Below are 26,264 nucleotides of genomic sequence, written 5' to 3' on the forward strand. Positions count from 1 at the left end.
ACATCAAATCTTATTTTTTCCCCATACACTTAAGTGTATTAACAAATCCCTCAACTTCAACGCTTGCATCCACCCTCTAAATGACATTCACAGGCACAAAACAGTATATTTCACACACCAGGAATCCAGCTTGGTTTTTATATCTACTGTTCCTCATGTCACAGTACCTCCAGTAGAGGAAGGCAGAACTGGGCCCTTGCAGGCTCCTTCCCTGCAAAGAACACACTTGAGAGAGGGATAGATGGGGCCTATAGTAACATAAGCTGCCCAGGCCAGAGCTCCCCCTGCCAGGATGCATCCTGCTTCTCTTGATACATGGGGCTGAGTTCTAACCCACTACCCTGGCCTCTCTTAAGGAGGGGAAAAAGGCAGAGTTAACTGCTCAGCTGTATGATTCTTTCCACAGGTGATTGCTCCCTTAAGGAGATGATGTAAGATGCCTGTTAAGTACCATGCACTAGGATGTCTATCAGTCAGGCTTGGAGAATCCTTTGGAAGAAGATAGAGTTGTAGGGGCTAGGACTCTGTATAGAGACCCTGACTATGTGTAGAATCCCAGGGAGTAGCTGAAGGAGTAGCAAAATCTGTTTGCTGCATCAGTTTCTTCAGATTTGTTTACTCTCCCTATCCACTGACTGACTACATGTCCAGCTACGCCCATAGGCCAAGCCCAAGAAGAGTAGAGCTCCTGGGGCTGTTAACTATACATGTACTTTCTAGTGATGGGGATGGCCAGCTAGGGAATATATAAACATTTATTTATCCTCCTCTCTCTTTCTCCACTGCACTCCATGCTCTTGGGCTTTGCACTAGGATCCCCCACTGAACATATTCTAGCTGGTTTACTGCCTCCTTAGAGCATCAAACCAGTTACACTTTCTGGAGGTTGATGCTAGAGGCCACGCACCATCCAGAACCACCACTCTGGCCTGAGAACTCTGCATCCTGACAGTAGACTGCCACACACAAGTTCATCACCACGCAGGCCTCCTGCTACAGAGTGAGCAGCACTACCTTGTGGAACAGGAAAAACATGTCAGGTTACAAGACCTTGGCTCTCCCATGCACAGCCAGCAGCCTCAACAAGGGGCTGGTGCATTTGTGCAGGGTCACAGTTTGGTGGCCAAGTGGATGATCAGTTCATAGGTAGCCATCATGATAGCTGTGTTGGGGATCTGGCGCATCATCTGGGCCAGGAGTCCTCGGTACAGAGCCAGGGGTCCCTCTTCTTGGGCCACCAGCCGCAGGGTCTGCAGAAAGGAGCGATAACGGGACCCTTCTTCCCGCAGCCGTGTCCGGACAACCTCTGGGAAAACAAAGGGATGGGACTTTAGCAGAGTCACCCTCCAGGCCAGGCCTCTCCCAGCAGGATGGTGGTGGAGGGGAGGATGGAGAGCTCACCGTGTGGGTATGCAATACATGAGGCACATGTCTTGGAGATGGCAGCAGCTGCCATGAGTCCAAAGAAATCATGGCTGTTAGGTGCAAGTGCAAAGGCTGTTGGGAGGAATGGCTGTTGCTCCCGCAGCTGTTGTTTCAGCGCCTCATAGATGACAAAATGGATGACTGTCTCGGAGACTCCAGCGTAGGAGGCACTGATTCCACGGTAAAATCCACGCAGGCCCTCAGTGCGGTACACTCGTATGGCACACTGGAGGGCATTACTCTGCTTCTCCCCCCTTGCCCTGCAGAGACCAAGGGGGGATTAGAATCATCCACACACAGCTCTGCCACTGCCCCTCAATACTGATCAACAGCACATCCCCCACCCCTGCCAAAACATATACCCCTTGTTATTCCTGGCCTGGGTATCTCGCAGCTGTGTTTGGAAGCTCATTAATAACTGCTACTTTTCCAGTGTCCTGAAAGCACACATTCTGTCAGTGGGTCACCCCCAGCCCCATGCAGTCTGTGTGCACACACGTGTGTGCGCTACCTTCCTTACCTGGCTTCCAGCTGCATCCTGGTTTTCACCAGCCAGATGGGATTGGTAAGTGTGGCGGAGGTGACCCCTAGGGAGTAGAAGGTCAGAGGTCATGACAGGTACCAGAGTGGTGCTACAACAGTGCAGACAGTTTGTGGGGAGTTACTGGTGGGTTAGCTCTTTGAATGCTAATTAATCTGCAGCTGTGTACCAATTTGGGCATAGTTTGGGGGTCCCCTGGAAGTGCTCTACTGGGAGTGAAGAGTTCTAAGGTGAAGCCTGTTTGGCTCTGCTTCCCCTTACTGGGAGCCACCCATCCTGTGCACACCTCTGTATTTGGCACTGGTACAACCACAGCTGGAATACTGTGTCCTGGTCTGGTGTCCATAATTCAAGGAGGTTGATACATTGGAGCGTGCTCAGAGAAGAGCCAGGAGAACAATTAAAGGATTAGAAAACCTGTTTTACAGTGAGTGACTCAAGGAGCTCAATCTGATAATCTTAACAAAGGGTAGGTTGAGGGGTGACTTGATCACAATTTATAAGTATTTACATGGGGAAGAAATATTTAATAATGGGCTCCTCAGTCTGGCAGAGAAAGGTCCAATGGCTATAAATTGAAGCTAGACAAATTCATATGGCAAATAAGGCGTAATAACCATGAGGGTAATTAACCACTGGAACAATTTAGCAGAGGTCCTGGTCCTTGAGAGGTCCTTGACCATTTTTAAATCAAGATGGGATGTTTTTCTAAAATATGTGTTCTAGGAATTATTTTTGGGACATTCTGGCCTGTGTTATGCAGAAAGTCAGATGAGATGATCACAATGGTCCCTTCTGGCTTTGAAAACTATGAATCTCATGGGTTTCATTATAGCCCCATTTCCCCCACCCCTGGTGCCTGGAACCTGAAAGAAGGAGGCTGAACCTGGAAGGAGAGGCAGGAAACAATGAGACTTGCTGACGGAGGGTCTCATTAGAGCAGAGGTCGGCAACCTTTTAGAAGTGGTGTGCCCAGTCTTCATTTATTCACTTTAATTTAAGGTTTTGTGGGCCAATAATACATTAACGTTTTTTAGAAGGTCTCTCTCTATAAGTCTCTATATTACTTAACCAAACTGTTGTCGTACATAAACAAGGTTTTCAAAATGTTTAAGAAGCTTCATTTAAAATTAAATTAAAATGCTGATCTTACACCACCGGCCTGCTCAGCCCGCTGCCTAGGCCAGTGGGCTGAGCAGTTCAGCCCGCTGGCAGTCTGGGGTTCCGTCCGCGGGCTCTTGCCAGCCAGGGTCCCGGCTGCTGGCCCCCCTCAGCCCACTGCCGGTCTGGGGTCCCAGCCCTGTCCATATAGAGTAGGTACCTACCTTCTCCCTGGTTCTAGCCATTCTCTTCCTCTCTCTGCACTGAGATGAGGATGGAAGTGTGCTGAGAACAGGGCTGGGGGTGAAGAAGCCGGCTGGGGGTTGGGGTGCAGGGTCTGGCCAGGAGCTAGAATGAGGGAGGGAGCTCAGGGTTGGGGCAGGAGGTTTGGGTGTGGAGCGCTTACCTGGGCAGCTCCCACTTGGTGCGAGGGGTGCAGGTGGGAATGTGGGGTGTGTGTGTGCAGGAGCTCCCGTTTGGTGCTCAGGGTGGAGTGGAAATATGGGGGGTGCAAGAGTCAGGACATGGGGTGTGGGGGGGCTGGGTATGTATCGGGGGTGCCGGAGTCAGGGCTGGGGTCGTGGGGGTGCTCCCAGCCCCCTACCCTGAGCAGCTCACGGCAGGGGACTGGAGGGGATATACTGATTCCACCCCCTTCCCCAAGGTCCCTGGAGCAGAGAGCACGCTCCACTTTTCCCTTGCCCCTCTGTAGCAAGGGCAGTCAGCTGATCGGCTGCAGGGAGGGAGAGGAGGAGGGGCAGGAACCCAGCACGCTGGGGGAAGAAGCAGGGGGAGGGGGAAGCTTGCATGCCCTGCAAGGAGAGAGCGGTGGGCGGGGGGTGGAGAAGAGCGGGCCAGGCAGGGTAGGATTTTTAATGGCAGGGTGCTGTCTGCTGGGGTAGGCAGACAGCAGTGTGCCATTAAAAATTGACTCACGTGCCATCTTTGGCACGCGTGCCACAGGTTGCTGACCCCTGCACTAGAGAAAGGGAAGACAACAGGAGTAGGAAAGGCAGTGGGACTGCTGAGATTGTGTGTGTCGGTTAAGTTACCTGGGTCCCCTGTAGGGTACCCTGTTTCCCAAGGCAATCAAAGAGCTAATGTAGTGATACTCAGACTGAGGCTTCTGAGCCGCAAGTGGCTCTGTAGTGTCTCCTGAAGCTCTTTGCAGCGCACGATATTAAAACACTGGATTTAATTATTAACCAATCAGGATGCCTTTACTAGGTTATTAACCAATTGTAGTTGATAAAATAATAGTGGGTCAGTCATTTTGCTGTGAGAATTGTATCTTAAAAAAATTAAATATTTCCCATCATACTGTTTAAATATGAATCTACAGCACTATAGTAAATGAAATGATGAAGTGGCTTTTTTGTGTAAGGTTGATGGCTAATTTGGCTCCTGAACCCCACTGAGGTCTGAGCATCACTGGGCTAAGGCCTAGATCATTGACACTGAGAAGCAACATCAGGTGAATTAATAGAGATTGTTTCTGTTGTGTTTCACTGACCTAGAAAGCTGCTGAAGCAGGATGAGGTGGGAGAAAGAGCTTCAGAAGGGCTAACAAAGAAATGAGGGGATTATGTGAATGAGAATGGCCTGAGCAGTGACCCCAGATGGTCAAATACGCTCATGTTTACAGGGATCCCAGGCTGAATGGGCCCACTGGTCTAATCCGACATTGGAGAAGCTCACCTGCACAGACTGCCGAGAGCACATGAACTTTCTTGGACTCAGGTCTGAAGACAACATTGAGCTTCTCCTTAGCCCCAGCATAGGCAGCAAAATAGATGGCCCTGGTTGGGGAGAGACATACACGTCCAGTAGGAATCCACCCGAGAGGAGTAACAGAAGCATAAAGGGACCTTGTTTCCACATAACTTAGCCCAGACAGACCCTGCACTGAGGATACCTCAGACAACAGCCACACGTGTCAACCCAAGCCTCACAAGGCATGGTGAGGGGCCTCCATTGAGTGTCCCCATGGAGGGGCCAGAGACTGCACTGTACCCAGGGCCTGGACACTGTGGGGAGGTGGGGCAGTGACTGGTAAGGACCCTAGGAGAGTGTACCCTAGTGAGACCCTATTGGGGGGGGGGGGATATCCTCACTGAGTGATTCTTACCTGGACGGGGCGACTCCAACAAGGTTGGGACCCAGGCCTCGGAAGAGGGAGCGGATTCCTTCCTTCTCCAGGATGGCCCTGTGGAAGAAAGGAATAAATAAAATCAGAGAAGGAGTGGGACCAGGCTGTCTGCTCTCCTAGTCCTCCTTCCCCTCCGTTTGTCCCTACCAGCCCTTCCGCTTTCTCTGCATCTCATTCTCTCTGCATCTCTCCCTGGCCTCCTTCCTCTCGCTCCTTTCCTCCACATTTATCTTGCTCCCCCCATTTTCTGTTCAGCCACTTCTTCACTCTCCCCTCAGTATTTCTTCATTTCCCCCAATTTACCTGCACAATCCAGAATCTGTTTATTCTCCACCAGCTGTGACCTTTGTCCCAGCCCCAGCAGCTGCCTCTCAGAGCTTACCTTCATGTCAGTGCTGCACCAGTACCACTGTAGTGCTTTACTGAAGATGCTACTATTCCAACAGCAAGAGCTTCTCCTGTCAGTGTAGTTAATCCACCTTCGTGAGAGGTGGTAGCTATGTCAATGAGAGAAGCTCTCCGACTGTCACAGTTCTGTCTACACCTGGGGTTAGGTCAGCATAACTGTGGCTTAGGGTGTCTGACACAGGTCTGTAGTAAAGACCTGGCCTCAGACTGAGAGGGTATGTCTACACTGCAATCAGATACCCACGGCTGGCCCCTGCCAGCTGACTCAGGCTTGTGGGGCTCTAGCTAGGGTGTAGACACTGCAGCTCAGGCTGCAACCCAGGCTCTGGGACCTTTCCACCCCACAGGGTCCTAGAGCTGAGACTCCAGCCCAAACCTGGACATCTACACTGCAATTAAACAGCTCCATGAGCCCAAGTCAGCTGGTATGGACCAGCTGTGGGTGTCTGACTGTAGTGTAGACATACACATAGCTGAGAGAGACAGGAAGCACACTGAGACACACCGAGACACACCCTGTGCCCTGAAGCCCTTTCCTCCATGGCTTCCATCCCCCACCCTTCTCCAATTGCTGGCTGGCTCTCCCAGCCTGAACCCCTCATGCTGCTAAATTGCACATGCAAATAACCCTTGTGACATTATTGACATGAACTGTGACTGTATAGATCATTGTTACAACCAGGGTCCTATGGTTGCACCAGGTCTAGTACAGAGGGGGTCAAGTGGGATGTTTATGGAAAGGTTGTAGTTTGCTGGTTATGATTATGCTGTCTGTATGGGGGTATCATTTTTTTATTTGAAGTTATGAATATTGGCTATGTACTTGTATCTCAATGTGTTTGATTCTAAGTTGCCTCAGTGAAGCATTTAGTCAGCTTACTGAGAATAGTCCTCTCTCAGGAAGCGCCCACTCAAGAAACACTTAACTGACAATGGACTTTGGGAGACGCCAATCCGCATCTGAGCTTTCCTGGGAAGGTTCAAAGTAACATGTAAACAGTGGCGTCAGCTTGCAAAAAGCTGAATCATTCATGGACATGTGACTTGCCCAGGTAAGCTACAAACTCCATCTTGTTGCTGTGATTTTGCACAGGAGAACAAAGGGGTTTTCACCCACAAGAGAAGAATATAAAAGACCCTGGAAAGCCCTCCATTTTGTCTTCAGCTGGCTCAAGGGATGGCTTCTCCACCCCAGAGGGATGCCTGAAAGAAACTGGAACAAAGGACAGTAACTACGGGGGTGTTAGTGATTGCTGGACCCAGACTAGGAAGGAGTCCAAACTATGAAAGAAGCTTTTTGGAACATCTCTGGGGGTGAGATTTCATCTGTAATCAGTTTCTTTATGTATTAGGTTTAGATTTACGTGTTCTGTTTTATTTTGCTTGGTAACTTACTTTGTTCTATCTGTTATTACTTGGAACCACTTAAATCCTACTTTTTATATTTAATAAAATCAATTTTGCTTATTAACCCAGAGTAAGTAACTGATACCTGGGGGAGCGAACAGCTGTGCATCTCTCTATCAGGGTTACAGAGGGCAGACAATTTAGGAGTTTACCCTGTATAAGCTTTATGCAGAGTAAAAGAGATTCATTGGGGGTTTGGATCCCATTGGGAGTTGGGTGTCTGGGTGCTGGAGACAGCAGCACTTCTTAAGCTGTTTTCAGTTAAGTCTGCAGGTTCAGGCCCTGGGTCTGTGTTGCAGCGGGCTAGCATGTCTGGCTCAACAAGGCAGGGTTCCTAAGTCCCAAGCTGGCAGGGAAAACGGGCTCAGAGGTAGTCTCAGCACATCAGGTGACAGTCCCAAGGGGGACTTTGTGACCGAACCTGTCACCCCCCTCCCCAGCTCACCTCATCAGCTGTAGCACGCCAGGTGAGGGTGAGGCTGGACGCACAAACCCCCCATTCAGCCCCTGCAGCTGCATCTCAGGAAGGCAGAGAGGGCGCAGGGCCAACGAGGATGACTGCAGACGTGTCTTCACCACTTCCAGGGGGCAGGTCAGGATGGCTCCAGCTGTGCCGCCACATCTGGGGAGACAGCGAGGGCAGATTGGAGTGAACAAGAGTTACTCCTCAGGAACAGGGGGCAGCAGCTCTGACCTCCCCTGCATTGTTTCCCTGTTGTCCAGGCCCTCTGGCCTTTGTCACGTGTGGCCTCTGGCTCCGGCACTGGCACTAATTAATGTGCTGGCTCTAACAGCTCCTGGCCAGTCCTGCTCAGGTATCAGCATCTGAGAGAAGCTAAGTCCAGGGAGAGGACTCAAACTCACGACCTTTGCACCGGAGCTGCCCACAGCAAATAGCTCAGCTGCCCAGTCCCACCACAGGACTTTGCTGATAATGTCAGCAGCTGACTTGACAGCCCTGAAGAGGGTATGATCTGCAGGTCCCCAGAGCAGATTCAGTCCCTGCATTAGCAGGGCCAGTGCCCACATTTTGTCCACATGCCTCAGCTTGCCATGGAGGAACCCCCCTTTTAGTCTGGAACCCATTAACTCCTGGGCAATTGCTGAAGCTGCCACTGAAGGAGCCAGTTAGTAACAATTGCACTTGTCCCACCAGGCCTGGGCTGACATCCACCAAACTGGTTTATAACATAAAAGCCACTAATGGCTTATGTGACTTATGGTCACTATTGACCCAGGGCCAGACAGGCTCTGGTGCCCTAGAGATGAATGGGATACAGGGACTTTCTCCAGTCCCTTTGAGGCAGACAGACCCCACAATATAAGGCCAGACTAGAATCAGAAAAATCGGAAGGCCCCATAGTCCATGCCCATGGTTTGTCCGTTCAGGGCCTTTGGATGAGCCTGGCTTGTTTGCACCCCAAAAGACTTGTTTACAGAGATGAATTCTAGCTGGTCACCCTGGCCCTTAGTAGTGGTAGGTGGGGCAAGGGGAGTTGAGAAGCTGACAGATTTTTCTTGGGATTGGGATTTTTAAATCTCTTTCTCCGAGTACCTGAACATTTTGCCCTCCACTTTGTGTCCAAAGGCACATGGAGGGTAAAATTCTAAGCAGAGGGCCCAGGGAGAGAGGCAGCATGATGGGTATTTGAGGTAACAGCCTAAGAGATCTGATGATTCAAACTGATACTTATAGAGGAAGTTACCCAGCAAGGTCAGATCTAGTGTGGGGAGCCTCAGAGTGGGAAGCAGAGAATGGCTGACGGGCATCAATAGAGCTGTGTGAGGGCAGAGGATTGCAATACCATGGGGTCTGATCTCTATGGCTGGAGTTCTGAAGAATGGTTTGACCCAGTCGGGGGAGGAGACGGACAGAGGCGCACCCTAGAGGGTCAGCCTTGCAAACTATACCTCTCCCCTTCCAACCCCACGTTCCCTGTCCCCTGCGTCCTCTCCCCTCTTCCTCCTCTCCCCCCTTCCTCCATCGCTGTCTCTCCTTCCCTCCTCCTCCTCTCCAGCATTTTCCTCCCTCGCTCCCTCCCCAGAGACAAGGGAAGTGCCTGGGAAATGCAACCGAGGCAGGCAGGTCGCCAGAGAGCCAGCCCTGCTCGCTTGTGAGAAGATGCGCTCAGCCTCAAGTCCAGGGTACGGGCTTGTGATAAAGTGCAGGCAGCCACACCTTGCCGCAGACCTCTCCCCGGCAGAGGGAAGCTGGAAGTTTCCCGTGGGGGCGATTCCTAAGCCCTCTGATTCCGGCTCCTTGATTTACTTGCCCAGAAGTTTTCCCTGCCAGGAGGAAGGAACCAAAGATGAACCCTCCTTGCGTGCACAGCTGGGTTGCCATGAGGCAACCTGCGCACAGAATGGGACAGAGCTGCCCAATGTAGTGTGTGAAAGAGACAGAGAACAAGGGAGACCCGGGTACAGGGGAAGGCGGCTTAGGGGAAAGGATCGAACTGCGCCCCATCCCATTTTGGATGAAGCAAAAAAAATATTGGGGGGCACCGCTTTTTAGCGCCCCCACATCTTGGCGCCCTAGGCAGCTGCCTAGTTTGCCTAGTGGTTATACCGGCCCTGCCTGCAGTTGAAATGGTTAAAAACTGTAATGACATCAAATGCAGACAGCAACTCCAGTAGTGAGCAGGGCTGCCCATTGCATAAGTACTGCATTCTAGCCCTATCTTCCCATATTATTTTTGGCTTGGTAAGAACGGTCCCATCATGGCACCTGATGTCTTTCAGTGTCATCAGCAGCAGTTACAGCTGGCAGGAGCCTGGGGATTGGATACAATTTAGCTAGAGAGCCAGTATCAGGTTCAAAAGGCAACTCTGGGACACCCAGTTCAGGGTGGTGTGGAGAACTCAGCTGAACAGCCTGACAACATATGAGACCCAAAAGTCAGCCCCACCTGGGTCCCATGTCAGATCATTGAGTGTTGTACGGTCTGGAGGGCTCGGAAGTAAATCTTGATAGTCATTTAGGGCATCAGAGCAAGGAGTTAAATAGCAAAAGGCACATGGGCAAAAATAAAACCTATCAATGCATCTATACCGAGTGGAGAAGCCTGAAGACAAAAGTTAGGTGAACTACAATGCCAGGCTATGGAAGAGGAGCTTATTGTCAGAAGCATTACTGAAACACAGATGACTTACAAATCAATGAGATACCACAGTTAAGGCTAAGATTGTGTCACAGAATCTGTGACTTCCAGAGACCTCTGTGCATTTTCTGCTTCATCCCTGCCATGGGCAGACTCTGCAACTCCCAGCCACCGTGTGTAGGACCCCAGAGCCGCAGCAGGGGTTGGTGATGGACCCCCACTCCCTCCCTTCCCATTTTGTAAATTATTTTTAGTAAGAGTCAGGGACAGGTCATGGGCTTCCGTTAATTTTTGTTTATTGCCCATGACCTTCACTAAAAATAACCGTGACAAAAATCTTAGCCTTAACCATAATACCTGGCTATGAACTATATGCAGAGGACAGATGTCATAACCATACAGCCAAGAGTAGCCTAGAATTCCCCCTTACCTATAAGGGATTAAGAAGCTCAAATAACCTGGTTGGCACCTGACCAAAAGAACCAATGGGGAAAGAAGATACTTTCAAATGGTGGGGGGGGGCAGAGGGGGGAGAGAGAGAAGAAGCAGCTTTGTTTGTGCTTTTTATTTCTGTGTTTTTTCTGCACTGGGGGGGATCAGTCAGAAATCCATCTCCTCCAAACAATCCTGAACCAGTCTCTAATATTAAAAAAAAAAAGTAAGTAAAAGCCAGGCAAGGTGTGTTCGATTATCTTTTGTTTTAGCTTGTGACTTTTCCCTTTGCTGTAGGGAGGTTTATTCCTGTATTTTGTAACTTTGAAACTAAGCCTAGAGGGAGTTCCTCTGTGTTTTTGAATCTTTTGTTACCCTGTAAAGTTTTCTTCCATCCTGATTTTACAGGAGGTGATTCTTTTACCTTTTCTTTAAATAAAATTCTTCTAAGAACCTGATTGATTTTCAGTGTCCTCAAGACCCAGGAGTTTGGGTCTGTGATCACTTGTAACCAAATTGGTTAGGACAGGGGTCAGCACCAATGAAAAGTGGTGTGCCGAGTCTTCATTTATTCAATTTAAAGTTTCGCGTGCCAATAATACATTTTAACGTTTTTTAGAAGGTCTCTCTCTATAAACCTATATATTATAACACTCAACTATTGTCGTATGTAAACAAGGTTTTCAAAATGTTTAAGAAGCTTCATCTAAAATTAAATTAAAATGCTGATCTTACGCAGCCGGCCTGCTCAGCCTGTTGCCGGCCTGGGGTTCCATTCAACTTAGGCTGGAAGTGGGCTGAGCGGGGCCTGCGGCCAGGACCCCAGCTGGCAAGGGGCCGGCAGCCAGAACCCCAGACCGGCAGTGGGCTGAGCGGGGCCAGTGGCCGGGACCCCAGACTGGCAATGGGCTGAGCAGCTCAGCCCGCTGCCACTCGGCCCACTGCCAGTCTGGGGTTCCGTCCGCCGGCTCCTGCCAACCAGGGTCCCGGCTGCTGGCCCCCCTCAGCCCTGTCCACATAGAGTAGGTACCTACCTTCTCCCTGGTTCTAGCCATTCTCTTCCTCTCTCTGCACTGAGATGAGGGTGGGAGTGTACTAAAAACAGAGCTGGGGGTGAAGGAGCAGGCTGGGGGTTGGGGTGCAGGGTCTGGCCAGGAGCTAGAATGAGGGAGGGGGCTCAGGGTTGGGGCAGGAGGTTTGGGTGTGGAGCGCTTACCTGGGCAGCTCCCATTTGGTGCGAGGGGTGCAGGTGGGAATTTGGGTGTGTGTGTGTGTGCAGGAGCTCCCGTTTGGTGCTCAGGGTGGGAGTGGGGATGTGGGGGGTGCAAGAGTCAGGGCATGAGGTGTGGGTGGGCTGGGTATGTGTGAGGAGGGTGCAGGAGTCAGGGCTGGGGTTGTGGGGTGGGGGGTTGCAGAGGTCAGGGCAGAGGGCTGGGTGTGTGTGCGGGGGGGGGTGCAGCGGTCAGGGCAGAGGGCTGGGGTCATGGGGGTGCTCCCATCCCCCAGGGGGCTGGAGGGGATATGCCAATTCCACCCCCTTCCCCAAGGTCCCCGGAGCAGAGAGTGCGCTGTGGCTCCGCTTTTCCCTCCCCCGCTTTTCCCTCTCCCCCTCCGTAGCAAGGGCCATCAGCTGATCGGCCACAGGGAGGGAGAAGAGGAGGGGCAGGAACCCAGCACACTGGGGGAAGCGGCGGGGGGAGGGGGAAGCTTGCCTGCCCTGCAAGGAGAGAGCGGTGGGAGGAAAAGAGCGGGCCGGGCAGGATTTTTAGTGGCGCGCTGCTGTCTGTCCGGGTCTGGCAGACAGCAGCATGCCATTAAAAACTGGCTTGTGTGCCGTGTTTGGCATATGTGCCATAGGTTGCCGACCCCTGGGTTAGGATATTATTCTCAAGCCTCCCTAGGAAAGGAGGTGTAAGGGCTTGGGGGGATATTTTGGGGGAATAGGAACTCCAAGTGGTCCTTTCCCTGAACCTTTGTCTAAATCACTTGGTGGTGGCAGCATACCATCCATCCAAGGACAAATACAGATTTGTGCCTTGGGGAAGTTTTAACCTAAGCTGGTAGGAATGAGCTGAGGGGGTCTTTCATGTGGGTCCCCACATCTGTACCCCAGAGTGGGGAGGGAACCCTGACAACAGATTAGGTAGTGGAGGGGAGGGAGCAGTGCTAGACCCAAGGGATTCAACTATGATAAACCAATTTGAATGGATGCAAATCCCAAGACATAAGAATACAAGTATATAAGCAGGGTTTCACTCTCTGCCTGCAGATCAGGGAAAGGTTTTTGAGTGCAGTGGTGAGTGAGATCACAGAGGCAACAAAGTCCAATAAAATGCTACTAAAGGGGTGATTTCAACTGGGCAAATGTCACAATGGGACAAAGTTTAGAGAAGCAATTTCTTGGTACTTTAAAGGATTACGTCTTGGAAAAGCTAGTGCTACAGCACACAGGAGGAGAGGCTATTCATAACTTAGCTGTGTGTAACACACAATTTATTCAAGTAATAACTGTAGCTGAGTCACTTAATACTAATGACCGCAATATCATCCTAAGGGGAGCAAAGATACTAAGAACTTGCATAGAAAGGAGGATTTAAAAATAAAAGTGAGGAACCTAGTCAAAAAGGCCACAAGGTCAAAAGCAAAGAAATTAAAATCCTTAAGTGAATTATAGAAGCTGCTTAAGCAACCATAAGGGAGCCCCAATTGAAATGCAGATTTGTATACTGGTATGGCTAAATGGCAAGGCTCAAGAGGTTCTCTCAGGGTGCTAAGGACTAGAAGTATATCAGGAACAAAAGGTTTCAGAGTAGCAGCCGTGTTAGTCTGTATCCGCAAAAAGAACAGGAGTATTTGTGGCATCTTAGAGACTAAGAAATTTAAATTTAAAATCTCTTAGTCTCCAAGGTGCCACTACTACTCCTGTTCTTTTATCAGGAACAAAAGATATTCTAACAATAGCATAGCTCCAGTACTAAATGGGGATGGTAAAATGATTCATAATTACGCAGAAAAAGCAGAAGTGTTCAATAAATATTTCTTTTCTGTGTTTGGAAAGAAGCACGATTATGTACTCCTATCACAAGGATGGCAAATACCTTCTAGTCCTTTAGTAACTAAAGAGGATGTTAAATACCATCCACCAGAGACAAAAAATTTATCAGCAGGCCCAGATAGCCTCTGAGAGCGAGAGATGTCCTCAACCTGCACCCAAGCATCCTAAATTAATTGGCTATCTTTTAATAAATTTTTGAACACCAGGGAAATTCCAAAAGACTGGAAGAGTGCTAATGTTGTGCCAAAATTTAAGAAGGGCAAGGGGATAGCCTGGGATACTATAGGCTGGTTAGCCTGACATCAAACCTGGGCAAAATAAGGGAAAAGAGGATATGGGATTCAATCAATGAAGAATTAAATTATGGGAATTTAATGTCAATCAACATGGTTTTATGAAAAATCGTTTGTCAAACTAACTTGATTTCATTCTTTGATGAGACTGCAAGTTTGGTTGATAAAGGTAACTATATAAGTGCAATAGTCAGACTTTTGTAAGGCATTTGACTTTGTACCTGACATTCTGATTAAAAAATTTGTACTGTACAGTACCAAAGCACACGTTAAATGGATTAAGAACTAACTAACCAACATATCTCAAAAAGAAGTTATCTATGGAGAAATCATCTAATTGGGAGGGGGGTGGTGTCTAGTGGGGTGATGCTGTTCAATATTTTCATCAATTATGTGGAAGTAGATATAAAAATCACTGCTGATCAAATTTGCAGGTAACGCTAAGACTGGCAGTGATAAATAATGAGGACAGGCCGGTCACAGAAAATAATCTGGATTTTTTGGTAAACTGGGCCCATTCAAACAAAATAATTTTAATACAGCCAAAAGCTGTACCTAGAAAAAAGAATGTAGGCCATACTTACAGAATGCGGGACTGTACCTGGAGATGCCATAACTATGAAAAGGATTTAGAAGTCATTGTGAACCAACAACTTAACATGCACTCCCAGAGAGATGTTGTGGCAAAAAAGTCTAATACAATTCTAGAATGCGTAAACAAGGAAGTAATCAGCAGGAACAGGGAGTGATTTTACCTCTGTATATAGCATTGGTGAGACTAATACAGTAATAGTTCATCCAATTCTGGTGTCCGCATTTTAAAAAAGATATTGAAAAATCTGGCGAGGGTGCAGAGAAGAGCCACAGAAATGACTCAAGGGCTAGAAACAATGCCTTATAGTGAGAGACTTAAAGAGATCAATCAAAAAGAAGATTAAGATGTGACTTGATTACAGTGTCTGTACCTTCATGGAGAGAAAATATCAGGTACTAAAGGTCTATTTAATCTAGTGGAAAAATGCCTAACAAGAACCAAGGGCTAGAATTTAAATCCAGACGAAAATGCAAATTAGAGCTGAAGCACAAACTGTTAGCAGCGAGGGTGATTTAACCACTGGAAACAACTACCAAGGGAAGTAGTGGATTTCCCAACCCTTGATGTCTTCAAATCAAGACTGGAAGACTGTCCGGAAGATATGCTTTAGTCAGTCTGGGCTCAATACAATGTACGTATAATGGTATGACCTGTGTTTGCAGGAGGTCAAGTTGGATGATCCAATGGTCCTTTTTGGCCTTACAATCAATGAATCGGGTAAAGAGCTTAAGGACATTGTAAAGAAGTAATGCAGTTTCTTTGCATGAGTCTTCACCACTGAGGATGTTGGGGCGATATCTAACACAGACCTGCTCTTTTGTGGTAACAAAGCGGAGGCACTGCCAGAAACTGACATCTCAAAAGAGGAGATGCTGGAATAAACTGGTAAATTAAAGAACAAGTCACCAGGAGTAGATGGCGCACCCATGTGTTCTGAGGAATTTAAGAATGAAGAGGCTGAGTTGCTAATAGGAATATGCAACCTAATTAAAATCAGCTACTGTACTGGAGGGTAGCAACTGTTGTACCAATCCCTGAAAAAGGCACTAAGAGTGATCCTGGGAATTACAGATCAGTGAGTCTTACCTCTGTACCACGAAAACTGACTGAAATAATAATTAAAAATAGCATTATGAACCCTCTGTGTGAACAAAACAGGGACAAACCATCACAGCTTCTGCAAAGGGAAATCTGTTATAATTCTTTGAACTTATCAATAAAATAGCGAATTAAGGAGAACTGGCTGACGTAGCTTTCAAAAAGCCTTTATTAAAGACCCTCACAAGAAGCTGTAAAGGAAAGCAAGCAGCATGGGGTGAGAGGTGAATTTCTGTCATGGAACGGAAACTAAGAGAAAACAAAGAGTAGTATAAATAGCCAATTTCCATCATGGCAAAAGGTTAGGAATGAGCTGCCTTGTTCTATACTAGGATTCATATTGTTTAGTTAATGATTTGGAAAGCAGGGAGGGGTGAATGAACAGTGAGGTGGTAAAATTTTTAAATGACAATTATTTAGATTAGTCAAGACTGGAGAAGACTGAGGAACTTCAGAAGGATCTAACCAAGTGAGGTGAATAGACAAAATAAAAATAGATTAGATTCAGGCATGACAAATGCAAGGCAATGCACACTGCAAGGAATCATCGGAATTCCTCCTACATCTTACTGGGTTCTCAATTAACTGTAACCTAGGTGCTCTTGTGGTCAATAAAAATCTATGTTCCATGGGCAGTGGCAATCAAAAATTCCAATAAAATGTTACGATGCAGAGGAATGGGATGGAGAATAATACTGGAGCTATTCCAACATCTTTATAAAAGCAGTGGAATACCCTCACATAGAACACTGTGTTCATCTCTGGTCACCCTCTCTGGAAAATGACATAGATGGAACAGAGCCAGGGTATGGAGATGGGGAGCAAAAATGGCGTGAGGCCTGGAGAGGATTAGGAGGCAAGACTGAAAAGACTAGTTTAGAGAGATTAAGAGGGGATATGATAAAAGGTATACAAAATAACAATGGGAATGGAGAGGGTAGGTGGGGTACTCTTTTTTCTCACAATAAAAGGCAGCAAATTGAAAACCGATAAAACACTTCATACACGCATAATTACCCTGAGGAATTCATGGTCACAAGATAACCAGAGTCCAAGACCTTAATGGGATTAAAAAAAAAAGGAGCTGACATTTATATGGATAACAAGAACTTCAGTTACATTAGTAAGGATTAAAACCTCTGGAAGTTTGGAAGGGATCTAACCTCTCCGGTTCAGGGGAACAAGCTGACTTCTAGCCATTGGGGGTCAGGAGGAAACTTTCCTGGGTGGAGAAGAGGGAAAGATAGGTTCCCTTGCAGGGTTTCCTCCCCTTTCCTCTAAAACTGCTGGTACTAGCCACTATCAGAGACAGGGCACTGAACTAAACAAACCATTGGTTGGACTCAATTCAGAAATTCCCATGAGATACAGTTGCTGAGCTCAGTGAAATATAAGGGCAAATAGAAACTGGATATCTGAATATAATAATAATATTTTGCTCTTTGCTGGCACCAATTGGAGCATTACAAAACACTTTAAAACATTAATAATTTAGGTCTCACCCTCACCGTATCAGACAAATAGCTGCTATTTTCCCCTCTTGTATAAAAGGGGAAAATGAGACAAAGAGGTGCGAAGGGACTTGCTTAAGGTCTCACAGCCAGTCACTGACAGAACTGGGATTAGATCACACACACCCCAATACACCTATTCCCATAGCTGGGAACAAAACCTTGATTCTTGACTCTCAGGCCTCCTCTAGCCACCAGTGACCAGGCCCCATTCCCTTCTAATAGTAGCCAAGTGCAAAAGCTACAATACAATGTAAAACAGAAGATATACAGGAATTTGTCCTTTATTTTGCTAATCATAAGGTTTGTTCTTGGGGAGCAGCCAAGATGTCCCTGGACTGACTATGCTGAGATGAGTCCTGATCCAATTCTCATTCCCCAACTCCCCTCAATCTCTGCACCCACACATTTCCTGCTGAATTCAGGTGGGTGATCTAGGTGGAAAAACTGGCCTAGCAACCAAGCAGCCTCACTCTCTAAGGTTCTATTCTACATAAGTACAGTCCTATCCACTTGCACAAGGTACCACATACACGTCCAACATGATTAAGCCTGCACTTGAGACTGGAATACGAGAGTGTAAGTCAGGACTGAAGCACATTGCCAGTAACCAGGGTGGGGGAAGGACAGGATTCTCTGTACTGAACCCTTTAGCAGGGAGCCAGAATTTATGGAACTGGAATGTGCAGGGGAGGAGGCGCCATCTCTTTTCTCGTGTTCCAGCCACCATGAGGGTGAGGGACAGAGGGAGATTCATGCAGAGAATCTGGGGCTGATGTGTCCCTAATCCCACACCGTGCTCCCTTCAGGAGAGGATGGAGAGAAGCGAGGTATACAGAAGCAATCACTGAAAGGGAAGAACACAGGATGAGGGTGTAGTGTGAGAGTTGGGGAGACTGGAGACTCATGTCCCCACCTGGCCTTGAGAATGGATGAGTCAGGGATTTGGTGGGATAACAAGGAAAGATACAGGGGTTTTACAGCCCAGATGTGTGGGAGGAATCTGGCACTCAAGAGGGACAGCAGAGAAATACATGAGAATGTGCCCCAGAAACAGAAGGCAAGGCATCTGGGAGAGGAATAGGTGAGACAAGTGTGTACCCCCAGAAGCAGGGTTGGGGTCAGGCATGTGGGGGACAACACAGATACAAGATTTCTACCTTAGAGATGGGAAAGCACATGTGGGGGACACTCAGGAGAAGGCACAATAAGAGATACACAGTTGAACCCGCCCAACTATGAAAAGGAGAGGATCCAGATAATGGGGTGACAGATATAGGGATGGGTATCCCCTAAACTCAAGTTGATGGGACCATGACACAACCCAGAGAAGGGGTATCCCAGTCACTGCCATGGGGGGGCGGGAGATTTCACATCCCAAAGCACAATGTCTGCAGTCTGTGCCTGCCTGCAGCTGCCCCAGTAGATTCTGTTGATTACGGGAGGGGAGAGAACTGTGACTATGGGCTCGGGACTAAGAGCTCTTGAGCCCTATTCCCCTCCCTAGCTCCGTCCCTAGGAGGAGCCCTGCTCCCCTAGCAGTGGTGTTGGTGGATGTGGTGAGCTCTTCAGTCCCCTCCCCTCGGGGTCCAGCCTGGGCTTACTCCGGGCTGGTTTGCTCAGGCTAAGAGACAGGGCCACGTGCGCAGAAACAAAACTCATGCGTTTCCCACCCCCATTCCCTCCTTCACGCCGCAGCGGAGGGCCTGCGGGCCAGGAACCGCGGGGGAGGGGCTCCCCGCAGTGCAAGGGGAAAACCAACCCGCGAGCCCCGCCCGCCTGCCTCAGGGTCGCTCGCTCGCTCGCTCACCCTCCTGCGAGCAGGTGCAGCAGCGTGCTCCTACAGGGCATCACCGCCGCGCTCTGCCTCTAGAGCGTCTGTCCAGCAGCGGGAGCCCGCGATTAGCCCCGGACCGCAAGCGCCGCGCTACGCTCCTCGCTTCCGCCCAGCGGCGCAGCCCCCCTCTCCCATTGGTCCCCAGGCGACCGCTCCGCCGTGACGCAATGGCCGGACGAGTAAGGCGCCCCGCCCGAGCGGAAACAGTTTGTGCTTTGTCAGGTCAGGTGCCTGAGGTCGGAGAGTCGGGATCCGCCTGTTTCGTTTGGGCGCCCGCTGCCAGCCCGGCCCTGCCAGCCCTGAGCGCGGCTCGCTGGCCCAGGGATCTCCGGCGTGGGAGGCGGAGGGTGGCATGCCTGGGGCGCACATCGTGTGTGTGGGCGGGAGTGGATTGTCGGGCGGCCGGTGTTTTCGGCCCTCGTACAGGTCGGGAGCGGGAGGGCGCTGCAGTGGAGTCTCGGGAGTGTCGTGGGGCTCAGGGGCCGAGAAGAGGACAAGCTGGGAAAGGTCTCCAGCAGATGGAGAGGGGCGCAGGCTGGGGTGGGGGGATTGGGAAAGGCAGTAAAACAGGTGGGTTGCCTGCGGTTAAGGATATATCTATATATATATACCTTATATATCTGCCATATCTTAACGGTTAAGGATTCAACATGTCTGAAATGCCCCTGTATGGTTTTTCTGCTTCCTTGCCATTTTCTGAACTCTACCTCCGAGTGAAACGTGTCTGTTTTTTGTTTTTGTGTTTCAATCTAGCCATAGCTCCTGTGGAAAGATAGATTAACTGCAAGCTTCAGGACTCTCCCTTGCTTTCCCTGGCTTTCTAAGGGTGCCAGCAACGACTGATGATAAAATTCTCACTCTCTGTAGCACCTTCCGTCCTAGGAACTCAGAGGTCTTTGCAAAAAGCAATTAATCCAATCTCACAACAAAAGAATCTCATTATCCTTAATACAAACTGGGGAAACTGAGGCACATAAAAGCAAAGTACCTTGTCCAAGATTGATAGCAGGGAAGTGATAGAGCCAGAAACAGAATCCAGGTGTCCTATGTTCTATTCTTCATGCTCAATCAACCAAAGCCACAGTCTCTCTCTGCTAATGTATAATTTTATATGAAATCTGGCTAATACACACTAGAGGCAGAAAAGTCTCCTGAAAGGATTAAGTCCCTGGCTTTGTATGTAAAAGATTGCCTAGACCTGATACTGCAGTTTGACCATCAGTGTACATAGGAGATGAGAACTCTTTAGCCCAAGAAATTGTGTGTGCTTCCACAGACTCTTTGTTTTATGGGTCTGAATTGATTCAGAATCTGCACACAAATCATATTCACCATAACACTGCCCTCTTATACTGCAGGTTTCAGGTCACCTGTGGGATTTGGGATACTCTTAGTTATTCTAATGTCATGTTTTTCTTCATTGTGTTTTAATAGTGGCTGGTGCAGGTGCTAGCTTGGCAGCCTCTGGGAGCAGAATCATCTGTACAGTGAGTATAGCCTGGGCAGTGGCAGGGCAAGCTCCCCATCCCCCAGCAACGTGCCTCAAGGGTGTGTCTACACAGCAATACAAGATGTAATTGCAGCATGGGTAGACATATGTGCCCTAGCACGGCTAAGAATAGGAGAGTCAAACAGTGGCTCAGGATTCAGTGTGGGGTGTGCAAGCATCTTGGGGATGCTGGGTATATATTTGCATTGCTAGGCTATGCTGAAGCCTGTGGCACCACATCTACGCTATTTTTAGCCGTGCTGGTGCTAGTAAAGCTAAGGCACATATGTCTACCAGTGCTGCAGTCACACTTAGGATTGCAGTGTAGACATACGCACAGGAGAGATGGTAATTCAGTCCTGGGTCTTTCTGGTGAGACCACCAAAAAACAGCCAATTAGAGCTCTGTGGACAGGCCTCATTACTTTTATGTCCTCCCTCTTGGGTGGAATCACACAATATTCCAACTCTCAGATCAGGAAATGGGCTGTAGTCCCCTGTGTACCATCCATGATTTCGTAGGCAGGTCCAAGTCTAACTGGGTTTTGGCCCCTGCTGTAGATTTCTCTTTAGGAGCTATAACTATTGATTTTTACAGTGACCAAGTAGGTTCCTTAAAGAAAAGTGTTTTTTGTTCAGAACCATGGCATTCAGTGAAACAGCTTCTTAAGACAATAACAGTCTATATGCATTTATGTCTTGCCTATGGCTTAGGCAGGCCTAGCTTATTCCAGACTCCCCACTTCTGGACTCTGAGATGCAACATATTTCCATGCAGATCCAGTGTGTCCCTGTCTCATTGGAAGCTTTGCTCTTAATAGTTCCAAAGCACTTTGTTTAGATTTCTCTCCTGGATCCCCCTCCCTTGAGTCACCAGCCAGGCAGTGTCCCAAGCAAGGTAGAAGTAAAACTTCAAAGGAGCTCACAACTTTATTGTTTTTGAGTACCTGCAACATTGTTTGCTTTCTGCCCAGTGTAGCCAACTTTCCGAAGATTTAGCTCTGATAGTCACATAGCAAACAATACAACAGCAATCCACAAGCAGATGGACATGTGATATTCATAAAAGCAGCTTCCACATTCTCCATGGTGTCTATGCAGGAATCCTTCAGTGAGCTCTGAAATTCAGCCACCTTTGGAGCAGGGCACAGCAGTTATTAATACAGGGATCTCATCTCACCTACCTCTGAAATGAGCCAAGAATACAAGGGATCTTCACCAGACTGAAATAAAGGCTCCTGAAGGGGTAGAGAATCCCAGTATGTCACTGTTTCCCCACCACATCCTCTGATAAGGGGGCAAAGAAAACCAGTATGTTCCTATCCCATCAATGTAATAGCTGTTGGGAGAGGGAAGGGGATAGAAAATCTTGACCCCGCCCCCCCAGCACCTGCTGAGGCAGGGTTACAGAATTAATGTATGTCCCAGTTCTCCCAGTGTGGGAGCTATTGTTTGATATCAGAGCAGCAGGATTCACAGCTCTTAGATCTGTCATTCCCTGAAACTGTTCTGCCCTGTGCTGGTCATAACACAGAAGTAAATGAGAAGACCCAAATTGCAGGGACATAGGCTGGAGCATTCAGACCCTGGAATCCAAACCTGCCGGAGACTTTCCCCTCTGACTCGGTACTGATACCCCCCCACATTGCCAACAGGGTGCATAGGCTGCTTTGCTGCAAGGAGTAATGTGGGTGACACATTGGAGAGTTCTTCCTTCTGAGCCAGTTCTGATCCCACGCTTTTACAATGGATGATCTTCTGGCCAAGATGCTGGAGACCAAGCAGATGAGCTTTTGCCAGCCTCCACAGTAAGATGAGGGGGACTGGAGGGCTGGGGGAAGAAATGGCTGTCCTCTGCTCAGGGGATTAGGGCTTCTGTCAGCCCCCACCCCCATCCCCCAGCAAGGTGGTATGTCTTGAGGGGCCCCAAAAGAGGGAAGGGAAGGGTGTGTCTGATGATCAGGAGGTTAGGGCTTCTCTAATCCTCATGGAGAGTGGGGCTTGTTACTGAGCTTCCTCTCTTTCTCTCTGCATCTAGGGTGACCAGACAGCAAATGTGAAAAATCGAGACAGGGATGGGGAGTAATAGGAGCCTATTTAAGAAAAAGACCCTAAAATCGGGACATCTGGTCACCCTACCTGCATCCCAGGTGTGGCAGCCCTGGCTCTGTCTGAGAACTCCATGGGCAGCTTTCTCATGATGGTTGGTGCCAAAGAGTTTCTTTGGTTGCTTTCTCAGGGTGCCTACTGTGACACCCTGGCACCCCAATATTCACCACTGTCATAGAATAGAATCATAGAATATCAGGGTTGGAAGGGACCTCAGGAGGTCATCTAGTCCAACCCCCTGCTCAAAGCAGGACCAATCCCCAACTAAATCATCCCAGCCAGGGCTTTGTCAAGCCTGACCTTAAAAACCTCTAAGGAAGGAGATTCCACCACCTCCCTAGGTAACCCATTCCAGTGCTTCACCACCCTCCTAGTGAAAAAGTTTTTTCTAATATCCAACCTAAACCTCCTCCACTGCAACTTGAGACCATTACTCCTCATTCTGTCATATAATTAGGATATGTTTTGCACAAAGTATGCCTTGTGACATATCTTTCTAAAATTCTTGGTCTTCTACACATTAATATCTCATTGAATTGTATGTGTTATCGTATGTGAAGTTATGAAGTTTGGCTAACACCCACAAGCAGCCTTTCAGGTACAACAATAAAAAGGCCAAACAATGTCAATGTCTTATTGAGGAAATGCACACAGGCACAAGGATTACCCCAGGAACTGTGTACAATAGAAATGTCTCAGAGCTATCAATATACAATGGGAACTGTTTGACCCAGGTCACAGCAAAAGAGCTTTCCAGCAAGTGGGAAGAAGATATAAAAGGGAGAAATGACATCATGATGGTACCTCACTCCTCCTACAACTCACCTGGAAACACCTGAGGAACAAAGACTGAACTGGGGGAAGTGATGGTCCCAGGCTAAAGGGATTTCTAGCCTGTGTATGAAAACCTGGGAGACCCAAGCTGCAAAGCAAAGGCAGCTTGTGCCTTAAGAATTTGCCAGTCTGTTTATCGCTCAGGATGAGAATTTGCTAATTCATATCCTACCTATCTAGTATGTTAAGCCCAGTTTGCATTATTGTTTGTTTACTAGGTAATCTGCTTTGATCTGTTTGCTATCATTTATAATCACTTAAAATCTATCTTTTGTAGTTAATACATTTATTTTATGTTCTAATCCAAACCAGTGTGCATTTGAGCTTGGTTACCACAAGTGTGCATGGTCCTCTTCACATTGAGGGAGGGGCAGACCGGATGTTAAAGCCATATACTGGTCAGATTTGACCAGGGCAGGATGGTACTGCTCTGGGGTCCTAGGCTGGGAGGCTGGTGGTTAGAAAGCCTGCATGTAACTGCAGCTGGGTATGTCCCTACCTGTGTGAATGCTGGTGAAAGTGCAAGCTTGTAGGGCTTTGCAGCTTGTCACAGTAGCACAGTGTGAGAGGGAGCCCAAGCTGGTGAGTCAGAGGGCTCACGGTACCCCAGTTCCAGGTAGCACCCCAGGGGGAACCTGTCACACCTACCCCTTTAGGAACTCTCATTGGTAGTCTTTCAGGGTGTCTGGCCCTTTAAGAGCTCTTTCATCCTATCCTCTCAGGTGACCAATGTCTTTAAAAACTCCTGGGATTATCCTCCAGACTAGAGCTATTTATAAAGTCTCCTCTGGGTTCCTGCCCTTTTGAGGAACCCAGTCTGTCATGTTGCCATGATGAAATTAATTTATAGTGCATAACAAGAACTTTATGGAATCTATAGACTTCGATGGCACTGTTTAAATTAACGGTCTACATATAACATCTACATAGATTACATGCAACTAAACTATGCTAAAAGAACAATACCAAGCATTCAGAAGTTAGGAATATCAGAATTAAGGTTCTCGGTGCAACCTTAATCTAGCACCCTTGTGCATATCAATTATGATATCATCTTTAAAGGCATGTTTTTACAACAGGACTGCTGTGTCTTTCAGTAGACAGGAAGCGGGGTGCTCAAGGAATGAAGTGTTGCCAACTCCTGTGATTACATCACAAGTTTCATGATATTTGGTATTTTTTCTAGCCCTCATGGCTGTGGAGACAATCTTGACAGCAATACCTCAAAAGGCTCAAAACCCAGAAAGCAAACAAAAAGAACCCAACATTTATTATTTTTAAAATATCATGATTTTGGGACCTGACTCATGATTTTTGAACACTTGGGGTCAGCAATAATGGGAATGAGGCAGCTGTTCAATATTTCTTATTTCCCCTCATCTTTTACTATGTGGCCCTTTGCCTTATTTACTGCATAGCTTCCATGTCCTGCATTATTTCTTATTATTTATTTCTTCATGGGATTTTTTGATACTCATCAGCATAGTATCTGAGCCTCCCAAATATTAATAAAAGGCTCTCCACATCTCTACTATGAAATAAGAGAGCACTATTATTCCTATTTTATAGACGGGGAAACTGAGACTTTCCTGAGGCCACACAGGGAATCAATGGCAAAACAGGAATTAGAACTCAGAAATTTCTTTATTGCTCAGTCTGTGCACATGCTTCCAGACCACACAGTATTACTGCCAGAGGTGCTGAGCACCCACAGCTCTTATTGACCTCTGTTACAGTTGTGAGCACTCAGCATTTCTGTGAATCAGGTCCCAAGCTGGTGTGTCTCAAGTTGAGCATTCAGAAATTAAGGAACGCAGTTAGTGGCCACCTGCTAATATTCTGATTTAAATAACTTGTCCAACATCACATGGGAAACTTGTGGCAGAAGCAGGGATGGGACTGAGTTCTCTTCTACAGTGTAAACTTGCCTAAGCCACAAGACCATCTTTTCTCTTCTTGCAGCCCTTCCTTCCTCATAATCTTTACGTGTCTTCCAACTTCTGCAAAAATGAGGCAGGGATCCTACAAACAGCCTCATTCACTGCACAACCCTGATTCATTCCTTGTGCACCTAGCATTCTGTGCACTGAATTAAGAGTATCACATAGTGCTCTCTCAGGGTGTTGTTCTCACATGGTGCCTTCTTTGGTCTTTAGAGTTCTCTGGTCTTGCCCTCTCAAATCACCTGTCACTTTAAGAGTTTCCTGTACTGCCGGCTCTGGTCGTTTGATCAATGGAAAGCTTCTTGTATTACATCCGATGAAGTGAGCTGTAGCTCACCAAAGCTCATGCTCAAATAAATTGGTTAGTCTCTAAGGTGCCACAAGTACTCCTTTTCTTTTTGCGAATACAGACTAACACGGCTGTTACTCTGAAACCTGTATTACTTTAGCACGTGTAATATGGGCTCATAAAAATCAAAGGATTTATCAGGACACTGAAAGTAACTCCAGCACACACAAGCTGGACTTGATTTCCTCCTAGACCCATGAGCAGATTAGATACAACAACATAATATGAAAACAAGACAAGAATTTAGTTGTAAGGTAAAAGATATAGCATCACCTCCTCATGGAGGGGCTGTCAACACTGATCATTACACATGGTAGCTAGCCCTTTAGGAGCTTGTGGGGTGGCCTCTCAGAACACCTAGACCTAGCAATTCACTAACTTCCTGGTGCTGCTCTGATTTGACTCCTGCCCCCCTTCTGGTGCTGCTGTCTTAAGTTTTGTCTTCACTAGGAAAGAAAGGCTCCTCCATCTAGGTTACCTTGATCAGCTAATGTGTTAGAACTACAACAGCCTTGGCTACATTAGGGTGTCAGCATACATACATTGACATGATCTGGCTAACATGCTTCAAACACACCTTTCTTCCTA

At 47.8% G+C, this 26,264-nt stretch overlaps 1 protein-coding gene and 1 long non-coding RNA gene across 4 annotated transcripts; one reads left to right on the top strand and one right to left on the bottom strand.

Annotated features, from left to right (window-relative positions):
* Positions 1 to 121: 121 nt before the first annotated feature.
* LOC140898428 (solute carrier family 25 member 33-like) lies at positions 122 to 19,108 on the bottom strand. 3 transcript variants are annotated; one of them, XM_073312234.1, is made up of 8 exons: positions 18,927 to 19,108; positions 16,623 to 16,663; positions 7,477 to 7,653; positions 5,196 to 5,273; positions 4,766 to 4,866; positions 1,946 to 2,012; positions 1,402 to 1,685; positions 122 to 1,306 (listed from the first exon to the last, which is right to left on the bottom strand). In XM_073312234.1, exons 2-8 carry the CDS (start codon positions 16,634 to 16,636, stop codon positions 1,110 to 1,112), a joined length of 918 nt encoding a protein of 305 aa, XP_073168335.1. In that variant the 5' UTR covers positions 16,637 to 16,663; positions 18,927 to 19,108; the 3' UTR covers positions 122 to 1,109. The 3 variants fall into 3 exon arrangements, with proteins under 3 accessions (XP_073168335.1, XP_073168333.1, XP_073168336.1); XM_073312232.1 differs by lacking the exon at positions 16,623 to 16,663 and having other exon boundaries at positions 18,927 to 19,107; XM_073312235.1 differs by lacking the exon at positions 16,623 to 16,663 and having other exon boundaries at positions 18,879 to 18,935.
* A 366-nt stretch (positions 19,109 to 19,474) lies between these two features.
* Positions 19,475 to 26,038, top strand: LOC140898486 (uncharacterized). Its single transcript, XR_012154997.1, has 3 exons — positions 19,475 to 20,440; positions 22,097 to 22,249; positions 23,285 to 26,038. It is a non-coding gene; the product is annotated as an uncharacterized lncRNA (long non-coding RNA).
* The last annotated feature ends 226 nt before the right edge of the window (positions 26,039 to 26,264 follow it).

This window comes from Lepidochelys kempii, chromosome 1 (genome assembly GCF_965140265.1).
Source record: "Lepidochelys kempii isolate rLepKem1 chromosome 1, rLepKem1.hap2, whole genome shotgun sequence".
Lineage (NCBI taxonomy): Eukaryota > Metazoa > Chordata > Testudines > Cheloniidae > Lepidochelys > Lepidochelys kempii.

Coding starts and splice junctions, on each gene's coding strand:
- LOC140898428 (XM_073312232.1), bottom strand. CDS start 18,967: ATGCCCTGTAGGAGCACGCTGCTGCACCTGCTCGCAGGAGG. Junction 7,654..18,926: donor CTGCACCTGCTCGCAGGAGG/GTGAGCGAGCGA, acceptor CTGTCTCCCCAG/ATGTGGCGGCACAGCTGGAG. Junction 5,274..7,476: donor GGCGTGCTACAGCTGATGAG/GTGAGCTGGGGA, acceptor TTTCTTCCACAG/GGCCATCCTGGAGAAGGAAG.